The 20,059-nt window shown below is 44.2% G+C and overlaps 1 protein-coding gene across 2 annotated transcripts in view; it reads left to right on the top strand.

Annotated features, from left to right (window-relative positions):
* TTC39A (tetratricopeptide repeat domain 39A) overlaps positions 1-20,059 on the top strand; it is a 668,968-nt gene that overhangs the window by 553,051 nt on the left and 95,858 nt on the right. For both annotated transcript variants that reach the window (XM_086952421.1, XM_086952420.1), the window contains exon 5: positions 7,078-7,145. In XM_086952421.1, the coding sequence (XP_086808547.1) occupies positions 7,078-7,145 (68 nt within the window). The remainder of the gene's footprint in view (positions 1-7,077; positions 7,146-20,059) is intronic.

Raw genomic sequence — 20,059 nt, 5'->3', positions numbered from 1 at the left:
GCTCTGGGGCTGGAGTGCCCCAGGAACTGGTTTGGACCGGCATATGCACAGGGACACCTTGTGTGCCCCAGGCATGTCTCATTCCTTTCAGCCCTGTCCTACCTAATACACAAAATCCTGTCTGGGGTGGTGCTAGCACCTCCCAAGGCAGGGAACCCTTTAACTAAACCTCCCTCGCTGGAAGGACTCCCAGCAGCAGGAGGTCAGACTTGTGTCTGTGGTGGCAGCATCCATTTTGTGATGCTGAGGCTCGAGTTAACTTTAACCGGGGTTCACAGTTACATACATGTCGTGTCACTCTAGAAGGGTGGAATGCTAACCCCTTCGCCAGAATTGGCGAGGGGTTAGTATTCCAATTCGTATGACACCTTACTCGACATGTTTTGATAATGCGATACCAAAGTTAGCAAATAACTGCGAGGATTATAATGCACTTAAGAGTATATGGTACGCGTTATCATGGAACAGCTATTAGGACTTGGTTCCGCAAGCTGCAAACGGGCTCAGCTCATGCCAGAGCACCATCTCAAATAATTCCAAGCGCTCTGCCTTCAGGATCAATAAGGCCTGCCATAGGAGTGACTGATTAGGAATATATGGGTCCATTTTAGGGTTAGATATAGGAATACTATATCTACAGCAAAGGTGATTACACCACCTTGCCCCAGCTGTCGTGCAGCCAGTTGTCAGATTTGGATGGCCAGCCAGGGGTGGCATAATACATGCTGCAGCCCCTGGTAGGCCCTGGGTGCCCCTATGCCCTGGGTACCTAAGGTACACTGTACAGGGGCTGATAAGGTGACTCAGTATCCAATGAGATATGTACCTAGAGTACATGGAATCCATTTTACAGAGAGAGCAGTGGGCCTGGGGTCCTGAATAGCAGGGCCCCAGGTCAACTAAGTCGAAAAACCAGCAAAACACCAGGCAAAAAGTTGGGGGCAACCATAGTCAGATATCCACCTTCCTACAGTTACTATCGAAAGGACTTCCAGGGTGTGTGTCTTCTGGACTAGTGCAGTAGATATGCCCATAGAAATAAGCTGAGTGATGGGTAAGGAGGACAGATCCAGTGGGTCCAGCAATAGGGTCTCTATTTTCTGGATATTTAAAGATCTAATTATTTTTGTCTATTGTTGGGGATCTTTCAGACACTTTGCCACTCTGTAAGGATCTCAAGGGAGTAGATGTTCCAGGATTGGGAATGCATTAAAAACTTGTGAATTTCTAAGTCATAACAAACATTTGCAAGTTGCATTCTGTTGGAGATTTACTCCTGTCAAGGGCAGTATTTAAACTGTGTGCAGGGTGAGAATGGAGATGCAACACCCCCAGAATTTGTGAAGGGCAGTGTTCAACGGCGGACTCCAGTGGCCGCACCTCTTTGCTGTGTTCCCATTGCAAATCGTTACTGATACATACATGAACGGTCTGCACTGACTGCACCTGCCGTTGTAAGGTGCAAACTGCCAAGCAGATAATCAGGAATTTGGAAAAAAGTGGAGCGGTGCACCACCCTGGTTGTCTGTTTGAAGTAACAATGCATAGTCAAGTTCCTTTGGTGAAAAGTTAAATTCTTTATTCAAATATTCAAAAGTTGTGCAAGGAGTCTCAGCCAACGCGTTTCGTTAAGCAGAGTGAACTTCGTCAGGGCTGTAATAAGGTGTAACATAGATAATATAAATATACACAAAACACTAACATAGGAAAATTAGAAATTAAATATGCACGAGGCGCTAGGTGAGCACAGAACACACAAAGATAAATAACCTAACAAAGAAACTTTAAGAGCGTGGCTAACCACCACAACTATATTACAGACTAACAATAATATACACACTCGACATGATAAGGACATTTAAAAATTTAAAAACAAGACACTACGAAGGATGACCAGAACATCATAACATTTAGAGGGCCAGTAGGATATTTGTGCGACAAAAACACAACATTATTACATTGAAAAAGACAATTTGGCACATGTGGCACATAAGTTTGAACCTTGGGTGCATGGGGCAATCTGCACCACAGACAAGGTTGGGCAATATATACAAATGGAAATTCTAGAGCTATGTGTCACATTTTTATTTATATAAGGGTAGCAATATCTGGCTCCCCTGTGGATAAAAAATATAATATAATCAAACTCCTGGGTTGTGTTAAAACAAAACGTATAGCTGAGGCCATTGTTTGGCCATGTTTCACCCATGATCCAATGTTTCAACAAAGATAACCTCTAATATTGTCAGATGATTCTTGTGGGGACTGGACAACTACCAATGATAATAGGGCCCTGGGCATGTGTGTAACCCATGTTTAATAAAACAAGAGCAGCTGTGCCCATGTAAAAGAACTCATATAACTCTAAGTTATCAACATTAGACACCCCCAAAATTTAAAGGGGTGAACAAAATTTGTTTCTGCAGTGTGGGGGGCGGGTGATAGTTTCACCCAGCTAGGAAAGGCTCTCAATGTTTTACTTTCCTGGATCTTAGTGGAGGCTGCAATATAATATCCCAGCCACTACTATTTTTCTCTTTATCAAGACCAAGGGCTTATAGAAGTTATTAAATATTTGCATAATGTAAACAGCTGTGTATTAAGGCTGGGTTCTAGCTGTAATGCTATTCAATTTTGTATCAATTCACTGGATACACCCCTGACTTGAATGAAAGCTGACACCCCCTTATTAGATGGTCTTCTCATAGCAGTCCACCTATGGGTGGATGCCATAGTTATAACAGCAACAAAAATGCTGTACCTGTCGAGACATTAATATGCAGCTCTTTATTGGAGAATTCATTTGGAATAAAATTAAGTCATGGTCCCCAACCCAAAAGAAAACTTTCTCTGCTTTCGTACTGTCTTAACAACATTTAATTGAACAATGTAACTCATTTGATTACAGCAGCATATACTTTGACATAATTGCTTATGATAACCATAGGCCCAAACACCCAGAATGATTCTTGTTAAAAGTGCTTGTGTGTCGTGCTTAGACACAAAATTTGTAGGTTGGGGTATTTCAAACATACTTAAAGTTTATGAGTTTCAACACTGCACCCCTTATACTCTATGGAGCGGAAGTTTTGCGAATGCTCAATTTAATATTACTTTAGTTATTGAAAATACTTTTTTATACATACAATTGAGTATCCATGTATTAAATCCACTGATTCCCCTAAGATCAGATTTGATTTTAAGTTGAATGGTTGTATTATAGGTCACCACCTTCACCTCTTGTTCTGTGTGTGTGTATGAACACTCCCAATGCATCCCTGCTTAGATTAGAATTTAATGATCTTCTAGCATGCCTAAATGCTACCAAACTTTATTGGCTGATGTATGTGAGGAAAACGTTGATCTTTTTTGAACTAGTCTTACACTTCAACAGGGTCACAGATCGAGAATATAAAAAATGTATAGTGGCTACATTTGCTGCTTAAATATTGGCTAGCATCAACTCAGCTCTACGTTGATTACAGTGCCCACAAACAAATCTAAGGTAAAGAAATCTACCTTCATGAAATGCTCCTGAGGACTACTTTAGTGACTCTCGCTGAGTTATACAAGTTGAGGGTCATCGCAATTGTCTGATATAACTTCCCCATACCGTTTCAGGTAACACTCAGTAGATCTTTACAAAGACTATCTAATTTTCTTTCTTTGTCTATCTTAGTGTTAACAAAAGCAGATTGCATATTCAGTTATGGAAGGCCCACTTATGAACGTTCAAACTGATGAGCTGATGTTTTTCTGTTGGGGTGTTACACAAGCATCAGGATTATGTGCAACTAAGAACATTTTCAAGGGTTGGCTAAAATGGGCCAAAACTCTCTAACTGAAATATATTTTCTAAATTACAGAATTACGGTCATGGTTCAATGATACATTGTCTCCATTGTGTATATTCAGAATAACATGTGACCTTTGTTTTATCACTATGCACTTTAAGGGGAGTTGGTCAAACTTACAATTCGGACAGATATAATAATATGGTTTATACTTTGTTTTTATTTACTATACTTTATTTTTAATGGCAAGTCGTTTGTTTTGTGCGCTAAGCTTACATGAAGGATGAATGTATCCATTTTGATTGTGGCAATTCTCTTGTAATTTACATTTATATTTTCGATTAAAGTATTTGAAATTTAAAGGAAATAGAATTGAGTGAAATCTACAGTTTCACAGGAGTACTCTAGAATTTTGTTTGTGAATTTCTCAAATGTCATAAATATACTTTCTACTTAGTGGTAAATATAAATGTATGATTTGTTTTGTGAAGTGGCTGAAAGTATCGTGCCCTGTATCACACATTTTTTAATACTTTGAGCCTGATTCACAAACTGCCCTTTGTCATGTGTTTTGTACTATTACAGTAAAACTAGAAAACCTAGAACAAAATATTATTGTCAAACTGCCTTTTTGTAGTAACTTACACTTTTGAGTAAGTTTACTACTTTTCAGTATTCACAAACTACACTTTTTAGTAACTTACAATTTTGTAGTAATTTACACTTTTGTAGTTAATCCCTTTCTCCATTATTTTCCATGGGAGGCTGTTGCAGTACCAGTAGTTGGCCATGTGTAGTGCTGGACTAACTACAAAAGTGTAGATTACTACACCTTTCCTGCTCACCCTACGAATTGAAATCTACGCTAGACTGACGTTTTGCTACCTTGTGTATATATACAATTCATGGATACGAGCCACAGATTTTAACGTTGTATAAACCTAGAAGAACGTATCTTCTACAGTAGCGTGCAGCAACTCCAGCAGTTATGGAGCTGATATTTAAATTCTGTAAACAAATGACTGTTTCAAAACAGGATTTTAAACTTTAAATACAATTCGTTTTCACTAGCTTTTTGAGTAGGTACTTGCGTGAAATTCGACGTAATCTGCCTTTTCAGGAAAGTCGAGCTCAGGAATGAAAAGTAAAAGCATGCTTTAACTAAATTGTTCAAAACTTTCAATTTGGATAGTGTGTGTTCCCTACTCATAAATTTCATAAGGATGCACCACCTAACCCGTCCTTAATTTGTGCACTCTTTTTTTGGGGGGGCTGGACTTACTTGCATCACCAGACTTTGACTTAGAGTGAGATAATCGGAAAAGGGTGAATAAAGGAGGAAGATAAAGATAGCAAATTGTGACAGAGGGGGAAAGCTGGAATAAAAATTAACCTGCAAGAGCGAGATAAAGAGGCAGGAAGTGTAGGGTGGTGGTAGAGGGGGGCATTCGGTGGAATCAAGATTCTGTACTTTATGTTCGGCAATCAGAGCACTCAAGAGCAGTAGTAGCGAGCTTCTAAGAAACACTTTGTGTTACTGCACTTTTGTTTGTTTTCTAATAATTCAAGCACTGCACTTTGCACATCTCTATAATATGACTGCTGCCCTATTTCTGCCCTTCATCTCTATCGCTCCCATGGTTGATCCACTCATGATGGCCTATTACATCTTTAAACCTGAAAAGGGGAGTGTGTAACCTGACCAGACATGAAAACCTTGAGGTCCTGAATGATTTAAGTTAACCCAAGTGACTGCAAAAATGTTATAAAATAACTGACCATGCATGTGTGAGGTAGTACACATGCTAGCCAACACCATTCATCCTGTATGCTTGCCCTTCAGTAAGTAGCCATCAGCACCGAAGGTCTAATATGGCCTACCTACACAACACAACAATGTCTGTACGGATGAAAGCAATATTTTATTTGTATTGCCAGTACAGGACTTGGAGTATTTATGTCTTTAGGTGCAAGAAAGGGAGGGTGAAAATGTTGGAAGCGTCCAAAGAGCATGTCCAAGACTTAGTGATATGTTCTATGAGCACCTGCCATGTTTATGCCAAATTGATTAGTGCATGAACAATGGTGCCTAATTGAGTAATTCAAGCAAAGTATATTCAAAGTCAAATGGTAATTTAATGTACAAAAAAAGTAAAACTTTAAGAAACAACAGAGTGGATGCCGGTGGGAACGTGCTCGGTGCCTTGTGACATGAGGAAGAGTGTAGCACACACCCCTTTCTTCATTCACATGTGTTTGTTGCTCTTTACTTATGTCTCAGATTATGATTAGTTTCTCTGTCCTTTTACAGCATTCTTTTCGGCTCCATATTTGACTAAGTCCTGATGATGATCCTGCATTTACAATAGGATCGAAACGTTTTATACTTGCATGCAACCCCATTCCATTGTATATTATAATAAACTGCCTTTGCTTTTTTTGTACTTTGATACGCACTTTGGTCACCTTTATGGCACATATGTATCACACTTCGAAGAGCGTTGAGCATGTTTGTCACTAACACCCACTCCATTGGTTATTACATTTTTGCTTCTTGCTTATTTGGAATTTATTTGTACATTAAATTATCATTTGGCGTTGATGAATACACCTAGGTTCTTAATGACTCTAGGGTTTCCCTTGTATGCTTGTAACAACCATGATTATGCCAATGACCACACCACACCCTAGCCCCCAATAGTTGGAAACAGGTCCATATGGGTAGGAGTGCACCAACTCTCTCACATTTCCCTCAGACCTTTGCATTGAGTAGTCAGAAATGTTTAAGAATAAAAAACACAAGAAAGGAGAACCGCAGCCATGGAAATCCTTCAAGTTTAAAGCACTTGTACACTGCAGTTTGAGAGATCTAATTTTTCATGTGTGAGGAGCTAGCTGGCGTTGTTTACCCTGTTGCTATATGTTCTGTGTAAACTAGAGTTGGTTAAATCTTCTGCATAAATTAAACATCACATGATTTTAAATTTGTCAAGGAAATTTGTGTGAGATGTCTTTATTCACAGAATAGTAATAGATGATATGATGAACGTTGCAAATCTATGGATGCTCTTATTTCATATTGATGTGGTGATTTACAGAGCATATGCCTCAAGAACTATACTATCAGGAAAAAACTTTCAAAGGTAGACTGCATGTGCTTTTCAGCGTGTGTGCTGCGTATTTTAATCTTTTGCTTGCATGGCTTTACTGTAGACCTATTTTTTGTGATGCCTTAAATCTTCTTTATCTCCTAATTCGTTATCTTTGTTTCTTTCCCCCCCAGAGGAAATTCATGCTGAGGTTTGCTATGCTGAATGCTTGCTTCAAAGAGCTGCACTAACATTCCTGCAGGTACTGTTAGAAGGTATTAAAAGGGGCAATTTACAACACAATAGTGTTCAAAGTGTCCTCAGATCTTTGCAAAATTAGTAAAAATGCTTTAGGTTAACAGTATATATGGCAAGGAGAACTTAATGCCTATTGTTGGTCTATAACTTCCTCTTTTTCAGTTTTTCTCCCACATTCAATAGGGTAGCAAAACATTCTTTGTCCATTGTAGAATGGGCCTGTGCTACCATATTTTTATCCCACCTATGCCAATGAGAGAGCTCGTGTTGATCATTGATGGTCTTTCTTTATTCCCTTTCCTTATGATAGGCTTTCAAATAACTAGTCTTTATTGTTTTGCTGTGATTTGGTTTTTGTAGATTTTTTTTTTTAGAAAGCTACTAGTGTAGCAACGTTTTCTACTCCTTTGTTTCCTTTTAGTTTTGGATTTTTATTAATTTCCTTTTATTGTTTTTAGGATCAGTCATTAAAGTATTTGATGAGAAAGTCATCGAGCACATTATTTAGCAATCGAAAAAATGTGGAAACCAATCATTACAACGATAGACAGGACACTTTTATCATATGCTTTCCACTAGCCCCGCTTGTAGCACAAAATGAGCATTCTTTCATTGAGCTGCTTAGATGCCTTTTAGGATCAGGGCCACGCAGTGTGCAGGGGGGCTCAGAACTCATAGAACAGAATCAAAAATACTTATTTTAGGGCAATGACACCCTCCAGAGAATTAATTCATGGTGATAAATAAGATACTAGGCATAGTAAAGATATGTCAACACTGAATCTTAAATCTAGGGTCACTCACAACATGTCCTGGGACCAACATTTGGCTGCTCTCCAAGAAATAAAGTCTCTGTCACAAAGTTCATCCAAATATGTGACTGACCCACTGTTAAATCTTCATTGGATGTATAGAGAACAATTGCTTGGGCAATTGCAAATTATGCGGCTGAGCTATAGTGATCAAACCTGGACAAATAAATAATAGTAACCGAAATATGCGTATGAGAGAGTTGGTAAGAATTTAAAATGGAAGGTTTTATCAGGAGTCAGGTCACTATCAACAACACATGCCGCTGGGCTTAGAGACCCAGGCGGGCCTATGCCCACCTGTGGATGGGGGTAGCTGGACACCCATTGAATACATGCACATGCTAAGACTGGTGTGTAAACATGTGGAAGAGCAGGGAGTAGGATCATTAAAGGAGATTTTTCTGTACTTGATCTCTGCTTGTGGTGGCTCCTGCCATTCTTCAAGATGAATCATGATATGGAGATTACACCATGGTGGAGGGAGAAACTGAAATGTTTGTAGACTTGTACCTAAGCAACACCTTTCTCACTTGTGAAGCAGCACAAGAGACCTTTGGCATTAAGTTAGGACAGTTCTTAAAATATTGCATTTCAATGTGGACAGTGAGGGAACTATGGATGATATTCCCAGAGAAGCCCTACACACAGAGTCAAATACTATATAGGCAATTATGGCGCTGTAATCAGGGAAAGAATTGTCTACTAACGTCATATAGCACTCAGGAAGGTGGAACACAATGGGTGGAGGTTTTAGCATCAGTAACGGGGGACTGGGACAGAACCTGGCTGAACATTAGGTTGGTTTAATTATGTACACAGAACATACCCATTGTCTGTGAAGCAGTGCAGGAAATACCTGGATCATCCCACAGAGTGCTGTAGGTGCAAGGAGGCTAAGGAAATGTTCCTACATATGACCTGGACTTGTATGAGTCTTTGTGTGAAGACGTGTGTTGTGTTACCTGACAGGCTACAAGGCCTTTTTTTGTACTAATCTATTGTGTGACGCGTGTGTCCAAGAAGATTATTAAAAATGAATTCTAGTGCTTATAAGTTAAGCTCATGGTAGAGCGAAATTATATGGGTATTATGGAGTATGGTGTTCTTCAAAGCCGTATTCGCCGCAAGTGAAAACCTGGAACCGTATCCGTAAGAGACGTCCTCAGGCAAGCACGGTAGCACCGCAACAGATCTGGTTCCAGGTTTTCAGCTTAATTTATATGCACTAGGATTCGTTTTTAATAATCTTCTTGCGCACACGCGACAAAGGACATGCCTATCACAATAACATACTGCCCGGAAGAAGCCCATGTTTGGGCGAAACGCGTTGGCTGAATGTATTATCTGAAGCGGATCAAAGAATAAAAACACCATAAATACATTCATCTGTAAATGCTTGTTATTACGTGTTTTTGTGTACCTAAGTGCCTGTACCTATATATTGCCTCTCATCCAACCCAATTCACTCAATTTAGCTAAGTGTTGGTTTATGGAGAAGGAGGTCTCTCTTCGTGAAGAGGAAATGTGGTTGTTTTTTATTATTTTTCTCTGTCTTGTAAGTTGTTTGGTAAATTGCATGAATGGCAGAAAATCTTTTGTTTTGTGATAGAAAGAGCTGAGCTGACACCTCTATAGAGGTAGAGGTGAAAGCGGTAAGGGTGATTTTAGGGTTAAGGGGTGAGTAGAGGTAAAGAATGGTTTTAGGGTTAAGGGGTGGGTAGAGGTAAAGAGAGATAAAGAGTGGTTTTAGGGTTATTTTTTTTAAGGGAGGGTTTTGCAGGTTTACCACCTCCCTCGCCCCCCGGGAAGTGGATAAAAATCTGTTAAGTAAAGACATGCAGAATAAAAGTTTGTGGACCAAGGTCTGACAATCATTACTTTACAATGTACTTGTATGTGGGGAGAATTCCACCTACCTTTTTTATTTTTTATTTACTTTTTATTTTTTTATATATCAAGGGAAGAAAAATTACAAAATAAACTTTAAAAGATAATTGTAAAAGGTGACGGGTGATATAAGGGTATCTGTGCAATTTATATTATGCCAACAAGATAGTGCCTCTAAATAAAACAATTAGGCTTAAAATATCACAGTTGTTCATATAAACACCTTTACTTTACGTTTTTGACACAATACCAATGTTATAGCAACAGTGTGTATGCAAAACATTTTGTAAGAAATTTGGTTATAGTTTGAGGGGGGTGGTAGCCCCAACTAGGCAACAACCACAATACTTGTCTGGGTGAACCACAAAGATCACTAAGTTAACCTGTGCTTAATCCTCTAGGAGCTCGGCAACAAGTTAGTCAGGCCTAACTTAGAGGAAATGTGTAAAGTAATTATGAAGTGCATCAACAGTAATAAAGTTTAAAAAAAACACAATAAAATCATAAACCAGTTTCGATAAATAGAGTAATTTTTATAAATAACATGATACCATAATGACAAAAACCTAACCAGAAGAACCTGAGATATTCAGTTTTAAAGTTTTAGGTGTAAATAGTGCCTAAAAGCACACAGTGTCACTTGCAGTCATCTGGTTGTGCTAGATCGGGGGAAGTCAGAAGTCCAGGCCAACTGCGATGAAGCGCTGGACCGATACTAGGACCAGGTTAGTCCTGCTGAAAAAGTTACCTTCTCAAGGTTTGGCCCAAAGAGTTCTTTTTGCAGTGGAGGAGGGCACGAGCAACAGAAGAGTGTTGCAAATTGTCGTTGCTGTAGCATGAACTGCAAGCCTGGTGGAGCCATGCTATCATAGCTGTAGTGCAAAAAGCCTGCTGGGCATTGCTGGCAGTCATTGCTGGAGCTTCACTTTGGCATTCAACATGGCTGTTGTTGATGTAGTGTGAAGTACAGATTTCGTGCAAAGAGTGGGGTTTACTGGAGCTTCAAGTTGGCAGTTGTCACAGGTAGCAGATTGCTTGTGCGAAATGGCCGATTTGAGTAGAGCCCAAAACTTCAGGATTTCACCCTTCTTCGCAGGAGGAGCTTAACCAATGGGAACCAAGGGACCTTTACATGGGGAAGCACCTCTTGGGGATTAGAAACTCACTCCAGAAGAGGCCAGCAGGGCTCAGGTCAGCTGGACAGTTGCAGGGAGGCCTCTGGAGCTTGTTGTGTCCCTGCAGCTCCGACAGGTCAGCCAACTGACTCTTGGAGTCACTCAGGTAGTCCGGCATTAAGAAGACAGGGCCAGTCTTTTTTTTTTATAGAGCAGGGAAGTCCTCAGGTAGCAGGGCTGCACTCTGTAGGTCAAGACAGTCCTCAAGCAGCTTGGCAGTCCTCTGGGGAACAAGGTAGTCCTTCTTCTGTAAAGCCAACTGGAGAGTGATTCTGGAGGTCCAATATTTATACCTGGTGCCAGCCTTTGAAGTAGGGTGGATACCCTATACTACCCCCACCTCTGGTTCTGGAACATTCTTCCCTTACCCTGTCCAGGCTCCAAGACACTTGGGGTTAAAAAGACTAGTGTCAGGTTCCTTTGTGTGTGTAGGTGGAAAAGCTCTTTGAAATGTAAGTGTGGCTGGGTACAGCTCCATTCCAGCCATCCTGTCCACACCTAATCCCCCTAGTTGTGTCACTGTCTGGAAGCAATTCACAAACCCCTGAAGCAGAGCCATTTGCAGTCATGTAACCCAGGATACTCGCAGAAGGTACAGATGGTTAGGACAAGAAAATGCCAGCTTTCTAAAAGTAGCTCTTTCAGGATTGTGACCTAAAATCCAATCTCACCATTAAAGAGGATTTTAAATTACAATTCATTTGAGTGTACGCCCCATACTTCTACCTGCTTCCAATCAAAGGTTATCACTTATTAAAAGTAATAATGTAACCAAGTGTTAGTCAATAGGAAAGATAGGCCTTACATTAGTGAAAAAATGCTTTTCAACGTTTTCTACTACCAGGACATGTAAAAATTAAACCTGAATGTCCTACTTTATACATACAAGGCACTCTGCCCTATGAGCTTTTAGGGACTGCCTTATGTCTGATTTATATGTATTGAAAAGGAAGATTTTAGTCTGGCAAAGGTTTTTTTGCCACATTGAAATTGCAGATTAAAACTGCACTACGGGCTGCAGTGGCAGGCCTAGACAATGATTTAAAAGGCTACTTCAGTGGTTGACATGATGAATGTTTCAGGCCCACTAGTAGCATGTATTTAACAGGCTCTATGTTATGTGGTACCATTTACTAGAGACGCACAAATAAATTAAATGTGCAAATTGGGGCGTGGCCGAGAGCGTCAAGATATGGCGGTCGCACTTTAGAAGTGCTCCGGACCCCTCCGTCATCCGCTCTTCATCCGCCACCATCGGAAGCCCTAAAAATTACTGACCTGTCCCCAAAGTGGTCCGGAGCCCGTCTGTGTTGCTGCGGCCAAAATCGCGGCCCCTGGCCCTCCAGCTTGTCTTGTTGTGCCGGGCCTACTGGATGTGAAATGGCGGCCGCCGCTGTTGTGCACCTCGAGACTGCCGCGGTCCTGCAGTAACCCCTGACGAAGGAGGTGGCAGCGGTGTTCAGGCACAGATGGCTGGGTGTGGCCAATGAACCATTGGTTACACACCCAATAGGCACTCTGTATGGGTTCCTCTTTAAATGAAGACTCCACGTGTTTTTTTTAATGTTTGGTCTCCTTTTATTTTTGATTATATTCATCATGGTTGGTTTTCAAACATCCTTTTGAAAATATTTCTCTTTCTTCATACACATTTCTTATCAAAACAGATATATATTTCTAGGCTCCAATGCATTTCGGGCATCTCTTGCCCTTCCTCAGGGAGCAGTAGCTGTTAGGAATACAAATGTAATCACGATCACAACCCTTATATCTATACATTTCAATCGTTTTTGTCAGTGGTTGAACTTCACACCATGCGGGGGGGGTTTTTATCGTGTGTTATAATGTGTGCAGGATAAAAGTGACCTTTATCACCCGTGCAACTGGAACGGTTAAACAAAGTTGAAAGAAAAAGAAAAAAACCGCACTTACATGAGAGTCGGAAAACGTCTGATTCCTAAATCTACATGTGAAGAAATTACGCGAGTCAAAATAACGTTTTCAACATAGCGCTTACGTCTGACATGCTGGCAAGAGATGCCCGAAATGCATTGGAGCCTAGAAATATATATCTGTTTTGATAAGAAATGTGTATGAAGAAAGAGAAATATTTTCAAAAGGATGTTTGAAAACCAACCATGATAATTATAATCAAAAATAAAAGGAGACCAAACATTAAAAAAACACGTGGAGTCTTCATTTAAAGAGGAACCCATACAGAGTGCCTATTGGGGATGTAACCAATGGTTCATTGGCCACACTTATAATTATTGTTAAAAGGACGCATGGGACGGAAAGCGTCACCCAATAGCAGCACCTTAACAAGGCTAATCTGAATAGAAACTCATTCAAAAACAAGGCTGTGCATTGATCCAAAAAACTCAAAGTTCACACAGATGGCTGGGTGATCTGCGGTGCCCCGGCGCCTACCACGGAACTCTGCCTCCGGCGCTACACATGCCAGATCTCGGAACTTCACCTTTTACAACCTGCCTGTGGCCGTGACCCGGCGGACCTCCACTGACTACCGCAACTACCCGGTGTCCGCTCCGGAGAGAGAGGTGAGGCCTGCCCGCTGCGGGGCATCTCCTGGGTGGTGTGGGGGCCCCGGCGTGCTGTGCGGGTGGCGAAGTTCAGCCGCTGGATCGGGCGTCGGGAGCGTGTGGCCTCTCCTCCCCGCCCCACCCCCCCTTCCTCTGAGGCCCTGGGCTCTGTAGTTTGTGACTGGGAGCCCCTCTCCAATGGGACAGACCGGATGTTGGTTGAGCTGGGTGCTTGTGCCAGGAGTCGTCCGTTAGATCGGGCGGTGGAGACGGGCAGTCTCTCTTCATCTGGCCCCATCTCTTTCCTTGGGGGGGCCTTCCTTCTGCACTGCAATTGCGACATCCCTTATGGCTCCTTCCTGTGGCTTTCTGTGGTGCCGGCCTGATCCCGGAGACAAGTATCTGCCCACTGGACTGCATCGCTTGCTGCCCTGCTCGCTGATCTCGGGCGGACGGCGACTCGCTGTCCCCTGTGTCTCCCCTCCTCCTTGTGCTCTGGCCATTGTGGGAGACGGGCTCTGCGCTCCCCTGGCCTGTGACAACAGCGAAAATTTCCCACTGAAGTCTTTACATGGAACGCGGCTGAGGAGGTCCTGAGATCCCCTGGATGTGCTGCCTTTCTTGGGCCCAGCCTGCCGTGGACGTGGATAGCCTGATCACCCCGCCTCATGTGATTGAGGAGGTGTGTGCGTGGACGTGGGGGTGCGGACCTCTGAGAGGGGGGTCGGCTGTCGGTCGGGCGGCTGGGGGAACTGGGTGCGTGGAGCCCTGGGCTTGTCCCGGGCCTCTCACCCCCCCCCCTTTCACCCTTGGAGCCTCAGAGGGTCGATGGTGCCTCGACTGCCATCGCGGGCAGTGGTGCTTGGGCTTCACGGCAGGCTCTACTTTCCCCTACGCCAGGGGAGGGCTGGCGCTGGCCGAGCCTGATCTCCTGGTCCGCTGCTCCTGCCTGGTGCGGGGGCCCTGGGGCGGGGCCGCTGCCTGGTGCTCTGGATCGGCCGCATGTCTCGGGCGGCGGGGGGGGGGGGTCCTGGTTGTGGGCTCCCCCACTGGATCCTGTTGTATGGAGCCATGACGCCCTGCTTCTGCTTCTGGGGTTACCCCTGGCCTACATCCTTGGTGATCCGACGACCCAGGAGCTGGTTTGTGGTCCGCTGAGGCTCCGGGTCTCCCTCTTTCATCCTCTTTCCTTGCTTCCCGGCCGACCAGACTGCTCCCGGGGAACTGCTGCCCCCTTCCCATACCGCCTGGAGTTCATCATGAACCGGGATAAAATACCCAAGACCCCGGCTACTCAGACCAGAATGGACCAGTTCACCACCACGGATGCCAAGGCTGCTGGTGGTCCTGCTGGCGCGGGGGCCCCTGCTGCGCCTAACCCCTCAGTAATTCTCCAGGCGATCCAGATGTCGCAGTCCTCGGTCAAGGGCAAGATTGCTGAGGTCCGTGTCGACATTACACTGATCAGACAGGACCTTTGCAACGCTAATGATTGGATTAAGGAGGCGGAATCCCGAGTATCGGCCTTGGAGGACGACGTTCAGCAACTCAAGGCCCTGGTGAATCGGCTCCAGTCTTACACACAGGAACTCCACCGGCAGGCCGAGGATGCAGAAAACCGCGCCCGCCGTAACAACGTTCGCCTGGTTGGCTTTGCTGAGGGAGTGGAACAAGCAGACTTTGTGGAACGCTGGATACGCTTCTGGATGCCTGAGGGAGCGCTCTCCCCCTGCTTCACTTTCAGCAACAACAAAATACTTTAGACCCACAAAGGGAGTTTACAAATACATTCTTAACATACACATTATTTAACGAGGAGTACCTGCTCAATCCTTTGCTGTACTTTTAAGAAATGAGGCTGGAAAGGTCCAGTGCCTCGAGCTTTTCTCCTCTGCCTATTAATAACACTCAGGCAATACCATTCAGGAACAGGACAACTGGACCTTTAGTGCAACAGGGGACATTAGTCAGGAGGAGTGTTAAGCAGCTTGTTTTACCAGTACTAATCACATAGTGTAGGTTAAACCAAGAACCACACAGTGTATTTATAAAAATGTTTATTTTTAATACTCACACTCACTAACACCTTGGTATATTTCCTACCCAGAGATATGAATGCAATACACACAATATTTCAAAAAGAAACCGGTAAGTAAACACAAATACCAGTGGTCTCCAGGGGGAGACCAAACCATATAACAAAGAATGCGAACTGCAACCAAAGTCAAAACTATATCCAGAAGATGTAGAAGTGCTGGGCACCCAAGGAACTACCCAAGGTAACTAACCAGGAGGCCCACGGAAGCTGTGTGCAGAGTGGGAACAAGACTGGGGGATCAATGCAAGTCAATGGGTAAGTCGTGGTTGCAATTTTAAAGAAGGACCCTTCCAAGTGGACCCTGAAGAAACCCCATGGAAGATGGAAGGTTGGAGAGTCAACCCACCCGTGGATACCCCAGGAACCAGGATACCTACACCAGGAAAGCCATGGTATCAAAGTGACTTCGGAAACTGCATAGAGCAAAATGGAGGACTTCAGTGACGGTGCCACGGGTGAAAGAGACTCGTGGAATCCAAAGATGGATTCTTGAAGAGGAGTACCTGCAAGCAAAGAGGACAGAGTCTATGCCACTCGGGAGTGACCAGGAGGCACGGAAGAACAATGACCACCGATGACAGAAGATGCAGGAGAGCTGACGGTGAACTTGTCGCTGCAGCTGTGAGGACCAGACGACGCTGTGGAAGACGAGGAGTGGTTCATGAGCTGTCCCACATCGGAAGTCTGCACCCAGGGGTCTGTGTCCGGCATGAGCACAATCAAGCCTTGGCAGCAGCAAAAGACGTCGTAAACGAAGAAGGTGCAGTGTCGGGACAATCAAGATCCAGGGGACTCACCAAATGCAGGAGAGTCAGAGCAGGTCCCAAGCAGAGGAGCAAACTGAAGCCAACGAAGACCCTCAAAAGACCCACAGGCCGAATGCACAGGAGTCACAAGAGGACCTTGAGCAGCTCACTAAAGTTGAATATCACGGTGCAGAGGGTGCCACTCACTTTCCTTGCTGAACTCTGCTGCTCGTTGTGCCCAGGACGGAGTGAAGGTCCGCGCAACACAGACATCTGCTCTTCAGGCTGTCGCCTCCCCTTGACGAGGACTCGCTGGTGTGAGCGAGCCCTGCAATCGGCAGGGCTAGCCTAGCGCTCCCAGCTAGAGACCCCAGGGTAGAGGCTTGGGCAAATACCAACAGCAAGCCGGGGGACTGCGAGGACCAGCAATCTCCACGTTGCTCAGCTGGTTCCTCTTCCCCCGGCGGACACGCCCACGGACACGCCCACCGCCGACCGACTACAAAACCTTTCGTGACACCCGCTTCGCAGGTGCCACTCACTTTCCTTGCTGTACACTGCTGCTCGTTGTGCCCAGGACGGAGTGAAGGTCCGTGCAACACAGACATCTGCTCTTCAGGCTGTCGCCTCCCCTTGACGAGGACTCGCTGGTGTGAGCGAGCCCTGCAATCGGCAGGGCTAGCCTAGCGCTCCCAGCTGGAGACCCCATGGTAGAGGCTTGGGCAAATACCAACAGCAAGCCGGGGGACTGCGAGGACCAGCAATCTCCACGTTGCTCAGCTGGTTCCTCTTCCCCCGGCGGCCACGCCCACGGACACGCCCACCGCCGACAAGTACATAATTAGCATCAATTCACGCGGGACGCGCGCGGGGCGGAGCACGGGGCGAAGACCGGGCAAAGAGCGGGTCGTTTGAGGCCGTTCGAGAACGTGAGAGTCCGGTCCGGGCCCCTCCTCTAAGCATTACATCTCCGGACTCCTTGTACAGGCACTTACCACCTCTCTGAAGCCAGCGACGACTTATTACTACTAACTCAAGACATAGCATATTCCATCTACTGAAAATGAATACAAGGGGAAGTAAGCTAAAAAAACTCAAAAAAACTGGGGTAGGAGAAAAACTGCTAGGACCAATGGATGACTTCATTTCTAAAGCAAACACATTCATTGATCAAAGTATCAGTCTGATTGAGGGTAGAGTATCAACTGAACTCGCAATTGCAAGGCGATCCTCAATGGGACTACTAGCAACCGCAAGAACCCCAGAAATACAGTCAGCCCCAACCCAACTTACAGTGGGCACAAATAGACTTAGTCTCCCAAATAATGTAGACCTCTCTGCTTCTCAACTCTGTTACATTTTCAGAAAACGAGTTAAAAAAAACACCTGAAATCTTCCCTGATCACACCCCGGAAATAGTAAGGCAAGCTAGAGGGAGGAGGGAGGGGGCCATAAGGAAAAAGAAGGATAGGGAAAAGGTAGATAACACGGCAAACAACAAAGTGATCGATCATATAGATCTGATCGACTCCACAAACCCAGCAGGTTTATGTCATCAAATTGCTGGCCCAGCCAATAATTTGATTATGATCCATCATCCACCACAGAATATCCAAGATGCCACCACCATAGATTCCCTCCCCCCAACAACAACGGGTAAGGATAGAGAAGCATCAAAACTAATGAAGGAGATAGCTTCCCTTCTAGATTCCTTTATTCGCCCAATAGAAACCAGACTGCTTAACATTGAGTCTCAATTGACAAAACTTGTTAGCTGTTCTAAGGCAATACCTATACAGGGACCGCCAAAAACGGGCATAAACACCTCGGCTACATTGCTTCCACAAAAGAAAGTTACAACTCTAGCCCGCCCGTCGCCCAAACAGCAACCCACAGCAAAGGCCCCTACAGCATCAAAGGCTACCGCTGCACAGAAATCCACGCCTAAGGCCCTTACAATTCCTCCGCAGAGCAATATCGCACCAAATACACCTAAAGCAAACACGCCAACCACAATCACCCCGGCCCCTAAAACTCCTGCCATCAAAAAAATAAATCTCCCAAATAACAAAGGAGGTATGAGAGGGACCACTGATAATAGCATCCCACTAAACATGCCACCTGAGGCTTGTCCATATGTTGTAGTAATGACGGGGGTTCCAGAACTAACGGGAGAGGGGACGGAACCCAACTGGTCGTTGAAAAACAAAGTACAGTATTGGTTGAACACAAATTGACCTGTTCCGCCAACCTGGAAAAGCAGGATAACATCAGTTTGTAGGACCCCCTGGGTGGGACATAGGAAAAAAACTATTCAGGGAGACTGTATAGTGATCACCTTCGAGGACCCTAGTATAGTAGAGTATATCTGTTCCTGGGACTATAATAACACAACTGGAGGGATCGCCACAAGATCTCTTTCCTTCTTTTACCCAAAAAGATACTATAATAACTATTCAAAAGAATCTGATAATATCTGGCGAAATCCTGTCCCACAACCATGGGAACTAGACTTCGCTGGGCCTAAAATATCTCAGCGACATAGTGATCCTGACAATTCTTGGTGGTCAGTAAACCAGAATTATCAACAGCAAGAGGGCCCGTGGCAGATTGTGGGACCACAGAACAGAGGCAGAAACTGGGAACAGTGGGACAGACCGCCCTACCGATCATACAGACCTATTTATAGAGATACCCCACATTGGCAAAATTGGCCAGGCATACCGACCAGGAATCGGTTTAGCAGCCTGGAAATGGTCGACTGACCACGAGTTGAAACTCCGAAGCCCTTACAGGCCAACCCGGTCTTATTCGAAGCTCCCCTAGATCCACCAGAATCTAATACGGCAGAGACTGAGAAGGAAAACTCACAGCTCTCGGTGTTTTTCTGGAACATCGCAGGCCTCCGACCAAAAATAGAGGATGGTTCTGCTGCTCGATTTTTGGAGGAGGGAAAAATTATATGCCTACAGGAGACATGGGCCACGATGCCCCTACATCTTGTGGGATATAAGACATATTCCTCCCCCGCCCTTCCAAGCAGTTAAGGCAGACCCAGAGGAGGACTGGTAACTTATATAGCCAACACAATAACTGATTTGAAGGTATTAGAGACAGATCTTTCCCCAAACTTTCAATTGTTTACACTGATAATAGGGAAAAAACATATCATACTAATTAATTTGTACAATAACTTAGAGGATGACATTTTTTTAAACATCCTCTCTATAATTCAGGAAAAAATCACCCAACAAAGACACCTCTATGAGAGAAAGGGTAATGTCTATATAATATGGGGTGGGGACTTCAATTTACATCCCTACCCTTTGACGAATAATCAGACCTGTGGAGTGGTGGACGAATACGAGAACCCCCTCGTGCACTTCCACCATTCACGAACGGGGTTGGCTATGAACAAGATCCTCTCAGATCTAGAGCTATTAATAAGAAACCCAATTTTACCATCAGAGAATCAACTAGAACCTACCTATCGAGGAAGGGGGCACGAGACCACAGTCGACTATATAATCATCACAGAAGGTCTAAAGGATCTAAGTAGGAATTTTAAAATTTTGGAAAACATCCTAAGCGACCACTCCGCTCTAAGGCTGAATCTACAGTTGAACCAACCAAGATCCTTTATGGCAACAATAGCAA

This window comes from Lissotriton vulgaris, chromosome 1_1 (assembly GCF_964263255.1).
Source record: "Lissotriton vulgaris chromosome 1_1, aLisVul1.2, whole genome shotgun sequence".
NCBI lineage: Eukaryota > Metazoa > Chordata > Amphibia > Caudata > Salamandridae > Lissotriton > Lissotriton vulgaris.
Note: the sequence above shows the minus strand (reverse complement) of the source record. Positions and strands in the feature narration are given on the sequence as shown.